The sequence below is a fragment of the Bos javanicus genome, chromosome 7 (genome assembly GCF_032452875.1).
Source record: "Bos javanicus breed banteng chromosome 7, ARS-OSU_banteng_1.0, whole genome shotgun sequence".
Classification (NCBI taxonomy): Eukaryota; Metazoa; Chordata; class Mammalia; order Artiodactyla; family Bovidae; genus Bos; species Bos javanicus.
This window is the reverse complement of record NC_083874.1, coordinates 53,344,371-53,359,564: the sequence shown is the minus strand read 5'-3', so window position 1 is coordinate 53,359,564 and position 15,194 is coordinate 53,344,371. Positions and strand designations below refer to the sequence as shown.

Here is a 15,194-nt window from a genome sequence, read left to right as displayed (position 1 = left end):
TCCTCTTCAGTCACACCAGCAGGTCTTCCGTGAAAAGTGCCATGGTATCTTGATTTCTCTTCTATAATTTATGGGTGTTTGCTTGAATATTCAAATAATGATTCCACTGAGTAAAACAGATTTTCAAGAAGTGTACTCCGTGCCACTGGCTTTGCATACTCCCTGGCACACCGCCACCTACCCCGACACCAGCACCTGAGTCTGAGAAGCACATCTCTGCCCTTCGCTTCCCTCCTGGCACAATGGCCACATAGTGTCTGTTCTCTGACACACTTCTGCTCCAGGACAGCACAAAGCACAGGGAAGCTCAGATCGCTGATAGAATATAGTTCTGTTTTAGATCATACAACCACCGATACTTTTCAATGTAATGATTATGAATTAATGACCACTTGAAGATAATCTAGGAAAAAATATTACTAACCACATCAAACCCATGATTTCAGGATGCTATAATGTTCTCTTTTGAAATAAATGTAATTTTTAATGAGTAGACGTTTTCAAAATAAATAAACCATGGTAAGGTGGCGCAGAAATGACCTAGGTGATTTTAGAAGACTGATGGTTAGGAACACTGCCTCCCTGGACTGGCCTTTCCCCAAGTCCTCTGCTAGCTCCCCAGAGATCCTCTTGACCTGCCAGGAGTCATTGTACTGTGGACGGTCTATGGTTCCCTGGCCTCCTGAAGACGCCGAGCAACCAGAGCAGTCACTATGCTCGCCCCGTCCCAGAACCCCACTACCAGGAGCCTTCCACCACAGTGTGAGTGGTCCCAGGCACTGAACTAGAGACCACAGACAACACGTGCCCTCCATCAGGGCAAGTGCCAAGCTCTGCTGAAGAGGCAGGCAGCAGAGAGAGGTCAGACGAAAATGCCCAGCTCCCTTGCCGCTTCCCAGAAAAGCTTCACAGACAGACAAGCTGTGCCTACTGGCTCAGAATAAAAGTCTTCTGTCAACAGATGTGGGAGCCTGCCCTCCTTCACACGTGACAAACCTCCCAAGTAAAGCACACACTGCACCAAGACAGCGCTCCACTGCACCCTCACCAGAGGCACAGACAAGCTCTCCGGGGCCCACGCGCAAGGCATCACCAGTCCAGCTCTGGCTCATTTTAGGGAACAATTTTGTTGTCACTTCTGATCCCAGAATGAAGTACACACAAACTGAGGAGTAGGAAATGGACACAACCCGAAGCACTGCTTTATTGCAGGCGCCACTCTACGATAAATCAAATGATGGATTCCCTTTCGACTCCAAAAATGTGATTTCTAAAATTCAGTTCACTCAGAACTTTTCAGAAGCACTCCTATGAGATACCCATTGAAATGAAAAGTGTACGCACCCTCTGGCCCAGCAGTTCCATTTCCAGAATTCACCCTACAGATCTACTCACTCATCTGCCCATGACAGGTGGTACCAGGAGGTTCACAGCAGCATTGCTTATAGTAGCAAAAGGTTGGAAATTATCTAAATGTCTATTATTTGGTGGTGGTTTAGTCACTAAGTCATGTCTGACTCTTGCAACCCCATGGACTGTAGCCCACCAGGCTCCACTGTCCATGGGGTTTCCCAGGCAAGAATACTGGAGTGGGTTGCCATTTCCTTCTCCAGGGGAAGTTCCTGACCTGGGAATCGAACCCACATCTCCTGCACTGCAGACAGAGTCTTTACCAGTTGAGCCACCCAGGAAGCCTGATTAAATAAATTATGTCCATACAGTGCCATACAATGCAATGCTAAAAATGAATTTGCTCTATATGTACCAAAGTTGAATAATATTCAAAATCCATTAAAATAGTACAAAATGCAAATATATGCAAAACAGTGCATATGGCTTGCTACCGGAGAAATATATAAATATGTATTTGCTGGCACATGCATAAATTATATCTGAAAAATACTCAAGAATGGGTGAAATGCTGTCTCCAGTAGAAGAACCAGGAATCTGGAGACAGGAGGCATCTAAGGATGCTTGCATTCCTTCCTGTCCCTTCTAAATTGTGTACTATTTACAGGTATTAGTGACATAAACTTTTTAAAAAGAAACATAGGTATGAATTAAAGTAAAAATGCTGTTTTAATTTCATCTCACTTGCTCAACTGATAATAATCTTGTACACTTGACCCACCAGTGTAATAACAAGATACAGTCAGGAATCTGTTATGGTTTGGGCTCAATCTGCTTGACAGTCTCTGTGGCACAGAAATAGCCTCAAGTTCAACTCGATCTACCTGGAAACCTACCTAAAGTCTCACGGGAGAAGCCACTTCATCTTTTCAAAGTGTTCAAATCAGCCTGGAATAAACTTAAAAGCACATTTGACAGCAAGATCAGATGAGCTCTGAAATCAACGCGTGGTGTCTTTACAAACCATGTAAAATGGGGTTTATTTTGGCTTTTCCTCTGTGGCAGCAGCAGGAATCAAATCGTAGCTACTGGCTTGGCCAAAGGAAGCCAGCCAGTTAGCAAGGTTTGATCCAGAATTCCCAAGCCCCTCAACCCTTTATCCATCTGGCAAAGAAAACACACACACACAGAGACAGCCCCCTCCAGCCCCAGGAATCTCCACTTTCTAACTATAGTAACACTGCCCAAGCCTCCAGGCTCACCCCCTGCAGCATTCCATGCCTTCCTACCAAGGTGAAATGAGCCAGATATAAACATGCCGTGACAGCTTCTGGCCCACACTGCCAAGCTGTTTTCCTTACTATTTCCTCTCTTTCTCCACTCTGCGTTTCTACAAAATGTGTAAACTCCAGTGACTCTAATTTGTAAATATTCCTCTGGCCACCAAGGCTATTTTCCTCACCCTAACAAATGTGATTTCCCTGAAACTTGAGGTTGGAACAGCCTATTAGATATGGGCAAAGCCACATCCCATGTCCCATTTTATCTGTAAGAACTTAGAGCTCAGAAAGGATATCAGACAGGTCCAATGTTAATTAGGACATAGCCAATTAATTGTAATCTCTCTCTTTTCTAGTCCCTGGTTCCTTCAGAATCCATGCCAGCACCTAAAAGAAGAGCTTGTCCTGTTAAGGCTGCTTCCAGTTAAAGCAAAACGTTAAGCTTCAGAAACAATCTAACAACACACTTAAAACAGTGCCAGACAAATGCCAACTAGACAGGGATGCCAAGGACCTAAAGAGTCAATGTCAAGGAGCTTGTAAAAAATAATAAATAAATAGATTGGAGCTGGCAATAATTCCGCTTTAAGGAATCTACCCCCATGGAACTACTAGGACCCACACAGAAAGCAAAGTGTGCAAATCATCACTGTAGCACTTTCTCTGATAGTGAAAACTGAGGCAATCCAAATATCCCTCAACAGGAGAAGGGGTAAATCAGCCATGGTGTCGCCACATAGCAGTGCTCTCTGCAGGTGTTAAAAGAATACACTGTATATGTGTACTGACATGGAAGACCTCTAAGACATAATACCAACCAGAAAAGCAAAACACAGACTAATTCATATCCTATAACTCCACTTATGAAAACAACAAATATGCACAGAAAAAGGACGAGTAAAAGAGCATATCGGTGGCTAACTCAGGCAAGGGGGTGCTTTACTCTGTACACTTCCACACTCTGCGGTTCTTTTATGAGTGTATTCATGAAATGTATAATTTTTTGTCTTTGCACTATAAGATTAGGTCATCCATTTACACTGTTCATCTTCCCCCAAACCTAATCCTTCCCAAGTGATCCTTATTTCAGAAAATAACACCATCATTCACATAACTGCTCTAGCTAAAAACATTTGAGTCATTCTTGATTTTTAGTCTCAAAGCCTAAATCTGATCAAATAGTAGATCTCGTGGGCTGGACTTCCAAAAACACCCAGAATCTGACCTACATCTCCAATGCTGCCCCCTAGCCCAAGGTGCCACTGCCTCTTACTTCACCTATTATACAGCCTCCTAACTGCTCCCCTTGCCTCCATTCTTGCCCCACTAAATTATTCTCTACACAGTGGTCCCCATAATCTCTTAAAGCACGAGAAGGATGATGTCACAACCTTCCCCTGACTTTCCATCACACTCAGAATGAAACTCAAAGTCCCTTTGGGAGTCAAGACCTCGAGGACTTGGCTCCCAGCCTCTCTCCCTGTTCATCTGCCATCGCTCTGCTCCAGCTACACTGGCCTCCCTGCAAGCCCTGGGACACCCCATAATTCCTCTCACCTCACAACTTCTGCATCTGTTACCACAACCTTAAAAGCCCTTCCTCAAGGCCAAGGCTTGGATGACATGGTAAGAGCAAAGCAAGACTCCATGTTTGTTGAATGAAAGCCTTCCTCTGATGGCCTAAGATATACAATTTAAAACATACTGGGTTATAATTTTAAAAATTAAAACTTGAGTCAGTCAGAAGTGTATGACACTTAGCTTCATACTGGCATCTCTCCTTTGGCTAACTTTTTAAAATGTAATGGCCTAGACCGGGTAACAAAGTCACCTTCATGAACTGCTTTCCCCAATAGCTTCATGGTGACAACACTTTCTCCCTGACCCATTCTCATTTTGTCAATTCATGGGGTTTGTGATCATTAGCTTACATTGGCCAGCATTAGGAAGTTCAGCCTGGGGCCTCTCCCCAGAGGGACGGTGACTGGCCTAACTAGAGCAGAAATCTGAACCATAGCCTTGTCAGAATCACCTTTCAAGCCCTGGGATGTGAAACTGATCAGTCAAGTACATCTGAGGTTGAAGCAAGTAGAAGCAAAAAGTCCCCAAATGAGGGCAAATAAAGTATACCCAATGGTGTTCACTTACTCATCAAAAGTTTTACGGAAAAAGTAAAAGAATTAAGGGCTTCCCAGGTGGCTCAGTGTTAAAGAATGCAATGCAGGAGATGCAGGTTTGATCCCAGGGTCAGGAAGATCCCCTGGAGAAGGAAAGGGCAACTCACTCCAGTATTCTTGCCTAGGAAATCCCATGGACGGAGGAGCCTGGCGGGCTATGGTCCACAGGGTCACAGTCAGATACAACTTGGAAACTGAGCATGCACGCACAAAAGGATTAAAAAACAATCCGAGATGTAAACAGTGCCCATCTAAAAGATCTGAACAGACACTTCAGCAAAGAAAATGCATCAGTGGCCAATGAGCTTATGAAAAGATGCTGGACATTGTAAGTATCACAGAAATGCAAATTAAAACCAAAAGGTACCACTTCCCACCCACTGGGATGGCTACAATCAAAAAGACAGACAATAGCAGGTATTGGTGATAATGTGGAGAGACTGGAACCCTTGGATGATACTGAGGGGAATTTAAAAGGATGCCTCTGGTGCAGAATAGAGTTTGGCAGGCTTTTACAAAATTAAACTTAAGTTTATCTATACAACCTAGTAATTCTACTCCTAGGTGGGAAATTAAATAAGAAATGAAAACATATGTCCATACAAAGACATGTATTTCACAGGCTGAAACTATTCTGCATGATACTGTTAAGGTCAATACATTTCTCAAAACCCACAGAATATACAACACAAAGAATGAACCCTTATGTAAACTATGGACTTGAGTTATAACACTATGTCATTATTGCAACAAATGTACTGAGAGAAATGGGTGTGAGAGGCTATATGGGAACTTTCTATACTTTCCACTCAATATTTCTGTAAACCTGAAACTGCTCTAAAAAATAAAGTCTATTAATCATATTTTTTTTAAGGAGGGAAGGGGGAACTTAAGCCTCAAATCAGTGGGCTAAGTGCTATAGATTATTGTCGTTCAGTCGTTAAGTGGTGTCCAACTCTTTTGCGACCCCAATGAATACAGCCCTCTGTCCATGAGATTTCCCAGACAAGAATACTGGAGTGGGTTGCCATTTCCTTCTCCAGAGGATCTTCCTGAGCCAGGGATCAAACCTATGTCTCCTGCATTGAAGGCGGATTTTTACACTGGGCCACGTGGGAAATTATAGATGCAATTTATTTACAGATTATAGATGCAATTTATTCAGTCCAATCCAGAACTGAATAACTGGATTAAAGTGGAAGGACTTTTTTCAAAGCCAGTGTTATATAAAAACTACAAAATCTTGTTTGGATATAATTTGCAGATGTTTATATTTGTATGAGTAATATTCCAAATGTCAGTATTGCAAATTACCACCATTTACAAATAATTAGGAAATGCTTTTTCTTCTTTTATTCGAAAGGTGCTAAAGCAAAGCAAAAGAGCTGAGAAAAAAACTTTTTGTTACCTAATTCCATATGCATTTGATCCTTTAGGATTTGTTAAGTAAAAAATAATTTTAGTCCTAAACAAAGCAGGTCGGCACTGAAGAGCCTTTGGGAGTTTATACTATTAACGAAGGACTCATCTCACTACTGCAAAAACCTACATCAAATCCTAAAGAAGTACAAAAGGGTGACGAGTTTTTAAGCACACCACTCTTGATGATTTTTTTTCCACTCTCGTTTTAATGAGCAAAAAGGACGAACTATTTATCTTAACAAATCAGACCCAGGAACAGGTTTTTGGCCTCCATGTTCAACTCTCTACTACCCAGTTAAAAGAGAATAACTTTCATTCACAAAATAAATAAGTCATGGAATGTGATGCATAGCATGGTGACTATAGTTAATAGTACTATAATTTGAAAGCTGCTAAGAGAAGACGTCTTAAAAGTTCTCATCACAAGAAAAAAAATTCATAATATATGTATGGTGATGGATGTTAACTAGACATATTGTGGCGATCATTTCATAATATATACAAATAGCGAATCATGACATTGTACACCTAACACTAAAAAATGTTCTGTGTCAATTATATCTCAATTTTTTAATATTTCAACTGAAAAAAGAAATGTTAGAAAAGTATGCATTTTCTAAATAACATTAAAAAGAAGAGAGAGACTCACTGGTAATCAGTGCTACCCCCAAAGAGCAACTCTACTGCTTCAAAAAGCCAAGAAGTAGTCAGGCACCCTTACTTGTGCCTCACTAGCCTACAATAGTTCTTTAATCCCACGATGATGAGAACACAAAACTTCAGAGCACAATACAAATCTTGGCTATTCTTTGCAACCAGGACTCAGAGAGTGAAAAACAATGGGTCCAATATTCTCACTTAATCTAACACCTGCTGCACGTTTCTCCTGTTTAGCGTCTAGCTCTCTGAAGAATTTGTATCTTCACTGCCGAAGTGTTTACTGAAGCACTGATGGGTCATGTTTAAGAGAAGCCCTGCAGTCCGTTGCCAAGTTCAAAACTTGCCTGCACGACTTCCTAGCTCTGTGACCTGAGACAAGTTACCCTAACTGCAAAATGCAGGTGAATAAGAGTACTCACCTCGCAGGACAGGGTTACGGACTCATGAGACAATGCGTGCACTTAGCATAGGGCCAGCCCTTGGTGAGTTTTCGAGAACAAGAGCTGCTGGCAAGGTTCCAGGTTTTCTGTTTGCTTGTTTGTTGAGAAAACTGACAATGCTCCCAAGGTCTTAACAGAGTGTATGTGCTAGAGCTTGACTGAACATCAAGTCTGCCTGATAACAGAGGCCTGGATGTGCCCCAGGTCTGGGTCTCCTCAGCCTGCACATTACCAGTTCCAAGTTAATTCTGCAGAGTTCACTTCTTAAATGAACTTAATGCTGAGATATGCTCCCCATCTACATAAAGGGGCCAGAGCCACATCCAGTGTATTCTTGAAGGCATCCTGTGGAAGGACTTCTATAAAGAGAATGCCCACTAGTATTACTAATGTTCAGAATCCAGATCATTGTGAAATGCAGAAGAGCAGTTACCAACGGAGGATTAGAAACAATTTTCAATACACTGAAGACATATATGCTTCTTCTGGGCATCCCTTGTGGCTTAGCTGGTAAAGAATCCACCTGCAATGCAAGAGACCTGGGTTCGATCCCTGGGCTGGGAAGATCCCCTGGAGAAGGGAATGGCTACCAATTCCAGTATTCTGGCCTGGAGTACTTAAAGAGTTGGACACACTGAGCAACTTTCACTTTCACTTTCTTTTTATGCTTCTTCTAGAACACATCTATCAGACTGGACGTATAGACTATGGCAATTAATGACAGCTTGCATTATTTAAGAATGTAGATATGAGATAACTTTTACTTTTTTCCCGCCCACAATATGAAGTCAGGGCCCCACTGAGCCTCAAGAATGCCCTCTAGCTAATACTATCAAAACTATTTAAATTTCATTCTTTTTCCCCCCCCTTAAGTACTGCACTATCTTTTTTGTTGGCAAAGTAATGTCTCTGCTTTTTAATATGCTGTCTAGGTTGGTCATAACTTTTCTTCCAAGGAGTAAGCATCTTTTAATTTCATGGCTGCAGTCACCATCTGCAGTGATTTTGGAGCCCCCAAAAATAAAGTCTGACACTGTTTCCACTGTTTCCCCATGTATTTCCCATGAAGTGATGGGACCAGATGCCATGATCTTCGTTTTCTGAATGTTGAGCTTTAAGCCAACTTTTTCACTCTCCTCTTTCACTTTCATCAAGAGGCTTTTTAGTTCCTCTTCACTTTCTGCCATAAGGGTGGTGTCATCTGCATATCTGAGGTTATTGAGATTTCTCCCGGCAATCTTGATTCCAGTTAGTGCTTCTTCCAGCCCAGTGTTTCTCATGATGGACTCTGCAAATAAGTTAAATAAGCAGGGTGACAATATACAGCCTTGACGTACTCCTTTTCCTATTTGGAACCTAGGTAGCATATTCAAAAGCAGAGACATTACTTTGCCAACAAAGGTCCATCTAGTCAAGGCTATGGTTTTTCTAATAGTCATGTATGGATGTGAGAGTTGGACTGTGAAGAAAGCTGAACACCGACGAATTGATGCTTTTGAACTGTGGTGTTGGAGAAGACTCTTGAGAGTCCCTTGGACTGCAAGGAGATCCAACCAGTCCATCCTAAAGGAGATCAGTCCTGGGTGTTCTTTGGAAGGAATGATGCTAAAGCTGAAACTCCAGTACTTTGGCCACCTCATGCGAAGAGCTGACTCATTGGAAAAGACTCTGATGCTGGGAGGGATTGGGGGCAGGAGGAGAAGGGGACAACAGAGGATGAGATGGCTGGATGGCATCACCGACTCGATGGACGTGAGTTTGAGTGAACTCCGGGAGTTGGTGATGGACAGGGAGGCCTGGCGTGCTGCGATTCATGGGGTCACAAAGAGTCAGACACAACTGAACGACTGAACTGAACTGAATGCACTATCTAAATGTTCTTTCTTCATGCCTTAGCAAAAAACCTTTTAAGTATGACCTCACTTAAGTATATCAGACTTTTTACCCATCTCTCCACTTGGTTCAAGGTCCAAAATATACCATTTTGCTTTGTTCATATACAGTTATGATGACAGATTTCTACAATTCTTATTTCTGTTAAAAGATAAAGGTGCCTTGAATTTAAGATTTGATATTGACAGACAAATACACAGCAGCTAAAATTTACCGCTGTGTTTTTTACTGGCATTCTTATTAATGTATTTCTGTTAAAATTCACTGTGATTGCCTTGGAAACATGATGCAGGTCAGAATTACTAACCTCTGAGAATGCAGTGATAAAGGCATATCATACCCAAAAAGTCTCACGAAAACTACAGGCTGAACTGGAGAAACACAGATACACTCATTTCACTTTACTTAAAAAAAAAAAAAAAGTGTCACCCAACAAGATACCAACCCCAGAGAAAGGCTTTATTCAGTATCACACTCTCTGCCCCAACTTGACTGAAAGCTGACTGACAGAAGAGGGTGGATCCTTGTTCTAGTTTTGGTAGTCTCTTCCCTGGTGGCTCGGATGATAAAAAATCCACCTGCAATGCAGGAGACTCGGGTTCAATCCCTGGACTGGGACGACCCTCTGGAGAAGGAAATGGCAACCAGCTCCAGTATTCTTGCCTGGAGAAATCCATGGACAGAGGAGCCTGGCAGGCTAGTCCATGGGGTCACAGAGTCAGACACAACTGAGCTACTAACACTTTCACTTTCTGCATCCTTGAAAATGCCAGGAACTAGAATGAATCCATCTTTCCATCTCATGAGAAAACTGGGTTTTCCCCTAGGACACAGTTCAGTCTCTGGGACGTCACCCCGGCTTAAACCCCACTGTAGGAGAGCAGCTTATGGTTCAAAGTTTCCCACCCGAAATTCCAATCAAGAACTCAGTGGCTCAAGTTGCCCACCACCATCTAAGCAAAAATTATTAAAATTACACTTCTGATATCCAGAATAGGAAAATCAGTAGAGACAGAAAATACATCAGTGCTTGATGAGGGCTGGAGGGCAGAAGAATGGGGAGGGAGGACTTAGGAGAAAATGGTGGGGGATGACTGTTTATGGGAATGGAATTTCTTTTGGAGGTGATGAAAATATTCTAAGATTGATTGTGGTGACAGCTGCATAGCTCTGTGGATGTACTAAGAACCACTGAATTAGATGCTTTAAGAGGGTGAACAAATTATATCTCAAACAAAGTTGATATTCTAAAATGTGAATTCCTGCCCCACCCCTCCCACCTAAGAGAATTCACTCTATCTTAGAAAGAAGTCAAATTGAAAGAGGCATATCCCCAGGAACAAGTCCATAAACCAACTCTAAAGGTGGAAAGAAAACAGTTCCTGAAAAACACCTCTCAAAACCAAAAGCTTAATTCACTTTCAGTTCTATGAAATCACATTTGATTTGCCATGAAGTCCATGAGACAGACAGAAATGAAGTTCAGTGCACTCGTGTAGACAATTCTGCTCTTAGTGACTCTTGCTCTGAATCTTGACATTCTGGAAGATAACAATAGCTACCATTAACTAAGCAGCACTACACACCAGGCCCCAAGCTAAGTGCTTTCTTTACATGCACTGTTTCATTACGTGCTCACAATAGCCCTAGGAGGTCAGCGTGGCTCTTCCCATTTTACACAGGAGGAGCTCAGGCTTAGTGATTTGCCCAATAAGTGATGAGGTCAAGAACCAAACACAGAAAATCCTAAAACTCTTAATTCTACAAGTGTCTGAACATCATCGCCAGCCTCTATTATCTCTCCAGAAAGAAAAAAGGACCAAAATATATAGAATCCTCTGGACTGAGACAGATTAATCAGGTCAAGGAAAGAGTGCTCACAGAAAATGTCTAGACAAATTAGCACAGAAAAAATTGACTGGGAATCACCACATCAAACAAGAACTTTCTCCAAAGGCAGGAGTTTCTGAAATGTAGGCCCCAAATTATTTTATTGCTTAGCTGCCTTGTGTCCAGCCCAGAGGTTTGAGCTCCAGGGAAAGACTTCTAGGAGTTCGTTAGTTCACCAGATTCTTTATTCAATAGACAACAGACCTACACAACATTTCTACTTCACAGTTAGGTGCACAGTCTCTGGAATCAGATAACTTATGTTTAAGTACACTTAATTGCTGTGATGCCTTGGGCAGGTTACTGATCTCTCTGGTCTTCAGTTTCCTCATTCATAAAGAGCAATGATCTAGCCGAACTTCAGCAATCCCTGGAGGCCAGTATTATTGCCTCAGATTAACACACAAAGGAAATCTAAACCCAAAGATCTGTGCATATTAATTATAAAATAAAGCCATAAAATTTTAGAGATGGAAGAGCCTATGAATCATCTAAACCAATGTTACTTACACAATTATGTATTTTTACATATATATATATATATATATAAAACACTTTACATTTTGCAGAAGTGATAAAATGATCCAAAAAATGAATACACATATACTAGCATAGTAAGTATATAGCATAGTAAGAGAAGGCGATGGCACCCCACTCCAGTACTCTTGCCTAGAAAATCCCATGGACGGAGGAGCCTGGTGGGCTACAGTCCATGGGGTCGCTAAAAGTCGGACACGACTGAGTGACTTCACTTTCACTTTTCACTTTCATGCACTGGAGAAGGAAATGGCAACCCACTCCAGCGTTCTTGCCTGGAGAATCCCAGGGACGGAGGAGCCTGGTGGGCTGTCATCTATGGGGTCGCACAAAGTCAGACATGACTAAAGCAACTTAGCAGCAGCAGCAGCATAGTAATATACCATGCAAGAAGGACCTAATGATAACACAATGCCTGAAGTTCAGGAAATAATCATCACCTCTACCCTCTTTAAGAGGGCATGTGGCACCTGTTCGAGCACTAGAAGAGTAGAAGAGTATAGTTAGTAACAGAGCTGGATATTAAGAGTTTAGAACACCTAGCTCTCCCCCAAGTTATAGAGCTGGTCCATTCATTAGACAATTTAAAAAACTCTTTAATTTTATCACCTGTACTGTTTCCTCCTACCCAAAGAATTCTTAAATTCCTCCCCCCACACACCTTAAAAATAGTGGCAAGCAGATAAACTGCCAGTCACATACAGGCATTCTCCTCAGACTCAAGGCTAAGACACAAAATTCAAGTCCAAATTCCAACACTCTTGGACCAGGGGCTCCATTCTGGGCAAGAGGAATGAGGCAGAATTAAGAGCTCAATATCAGCAGGAACTTCATCTCTGGTTCAGACCCTGCGGGGGCTCAAAAACAGACCTGCTCTTAGAGCAGTGAGACTCTCAGCTAGTGATTCTTTCAAGCCTGCTTTCTCATTTGTAAGATGAGTTACAATACGTGAGATAATTTGTGGGTGAAGCAGTGTCTAGTATGGAGTAAGTCTCCACAGCCACAGGGACAAGAGAACAGTCACTAATACATCCTCAGTGCCCAGGGTAATATCGAGCACACAAACTCCAGATGTTTGCTGAATAAAGCAGAGGCCCAATTAAAGCCAGTCTGAGATTCAAACAAAATTTGTGGGCCCAACCTGTAAGTGAGCCCCTAACTTACTCCAAACTAGGGGTCACATATTCCAAAGATGGCCCTGGTCATGAACAAAAGAAGAGTCTATTCATTTGCTTCAGGTCACAGCCTCCAACAGAGACCCTGCCTCTGAAGAGCCTCAGCACACCAAAGTTCTACTTTTATTTCACCTCAAAAGACTACCACTTGCTGCCCTGGGGCTCCACTGTCTTCTTCATCTTTAGAAGCAACAGGCTCACAAAATGACATCTCAGGCATTTGACTTTAAGTCTCCTTTAAAGAGACTTGGTGACAATTCTCAGACCCACGGCTGCAGTCTGCCAAGACAAGCTTTCCTAGTTGAAAGATATCACCTATTAAGAAATGCAGCAAAGAGAAAGGAAAAGTCAAGTGAAAGACAATTCCACTATCTGCCTTTATGTTATTTCTGATTCTTAAAAATAAAAGATGGACCAAATTATTCTTAAATGGGTAAACAGAAAAGGCACCCAAAAAAAGGAGCTCAGCAATCCAAGGCATCCATCCCTAGAGCACTCGTTTGGCCAGAAGGAGACACTCCCTGGCTCTGCAAATGACAAGGGAAATCATACAGAGAATGTAAATTTCATTTCTCCCCTGCCAAAGGGAAATTTGCAAAAATGGTTTCACAAAAGGTTCGAAAATCTCTAAGGATAAGTTTAAACTTCTTTCTGAGCGAAGATCGAGGACATTCCTTCCCAAACCTTTGAGTTTTCAAGGATATTGGTAGAGGTAAAAAAGGAGAGTGAGGGAGCGGGAGAGGGAGAGGATATGTTCGTTCTATTTTTAAACCCTCGCCCACAGTTTAGAGTAAAGGAACACTCTGATTCTGTACTCCCACCCCTATCACCTTCTGCTAAACACAAGAAACAGAACCTGCACACGTACGTGGCCCTGATTCTAGATCTGGTGGGTTACAAGCTGCCACTACTCCAAAGAATCGCAAGCTGACCAACCACCCTACCCAGCCCTTCTCTGGGAAGGGAAGGAGACCTCTCGGAGACCCCGGCGGCCCTGAGCAGGCTTGAGCAGCGTAAAGGGAGCGAAGCAGATACAACCCGCCTTTTCCTGAGGGGAGGCAGCGCCCCCTTGGCGGGGCACGCTCCATTCCCACGGCTGGGCACTCAGGGGTGGGCAACTCTCCCCCAAGGAAGCCGGAGTCGTGGACGCGAAGGGGTTTCCCAATATGCTACGGTGCTCCAGGCACTCCAGTCCCACTCCTGAGACACCTGTGTGTGCCGCGCACACCCACCCGCGGCGCCCCAGAGCGCTACTCGCGCTCGGTCACCTCCCAGTCACCCCGGAACGCAAACGGCCGGGTGATGGGTCTCTTCCTTCACTGTCTTGTTGCTAGCTCGCCCGTTTTACGTATCCTTTCCGCCTCGCGACAAGGGTCTACGCCCGTCCCTCAGCGCCCAGGAGCAGAAATACAGCCGGGGGCGGGACCCCTAGGTCTGAGCGCCACCCGACGGCCCCTCCCGCCCCGGGGCACCGTCCCCGCCAGGCTCCGGGGCACTCACTCTTGAGCGCGCTGATGAGTGACTTCCCGTCCTTGATGAGCTCCTTGATGAATTTGTTGGTCTTGTCCAGCTCCGCTTCGTGCGACTTCAGCGTCTCTCGGAAGTGAGGGCTGTCGAGGCAGCAGTCACTGAATTCGAGCGCGGGCAGCCCCATGGTGTCCGCGGCGCCCAGCCGGGGGGCGCGCCTCCCCCAGGGCTCCGGCGGCCCGCAGTCCGGAGCACGCACGCGGCGAGACCCTGGCCGGCACCCCCGACGGCCGCCGGCTCCACAGGTGAGGCGCCGGCTCGCTCTCAGCGCGGTGTCCGCGGGCGCGCACGACTCCTGAACAGAGCCTGGACGCGAACGAAGAGCGGCTGCTCCAACAGCGTGTAACCGAGAGGCCGCGGAGCAGGAAGAGCAGCGGCGGACCCGCAGCGGCGACGGGAAGGGAACGAGCAGTCGAGCGAGTGCAGCAGCCGCCTCCCCGCCTCCTTCGCCAGTTCGCTCTTCTGCAGCTTCGAGCGCCCTCTCACAGCAGCCTCGGCCGCCCAGCCGGCGTCCGGGCCGGCCGAACCTGCTAGCAATGACCTAATCCCAGCCGAGCCAATCAGAACCCCGCCTCAGCCCTACCCACGGGCCTTCCGAGGATGCCCGGCCCTTCCGCGACCATAACCCAATCAACGGGGTCCAGAGGCGGGGTCTAGGTCGGGGGCGTGGCCCACGCCACCGCCTAGGTCCGCAGCACAAGCTCCGCCCCCTCCCGTCTGCTCTGGGTCGCACAGCCGGAGCCGCGAAGGAACGACGATCGCTGCCGCATGGGCCCGCGCAGCGGCCGGGATCCGAGCCGGAGACGGTGCGTCTGCATATCTGGGAAGCGAAAGAGCCTAGAT

At 44.6% G+C, this 15,194-nt stretch overlaps 1 protein-coding gene across 3 annotated transcripts in view; it reads right to left on the bottom strand.

The window, feature by feature from the left end:
* The window catches only part of ARHGAP26 (Rho GTPase activating protein 26), a 474,596-nt gene extending 459,700 nt beyond the window's left edge, over window positions 1–14,896 (bottom strand). Inside the window, exon 1 of one of the 3 annotated variants that reach the window (XM_061423834.1) lies at window positions 14,325–14,896. In XM_061423834.1, the coding sequence (XP_061279818.1) occupies window positions 14,325–14,478 (154 nt within the window). In that variant the 5' untranslated portion in view covers window positions 14,479–14,896. The remainder of the gene's footprint in view (window positions 1–14,324) is intronic. The other 2 variants (XM_061423837.1, XM_061423836.1) reach the window with 2 other exon arrangements.
* Window positions 14,897–15,194: the final 298 nt, after the last annotated feature.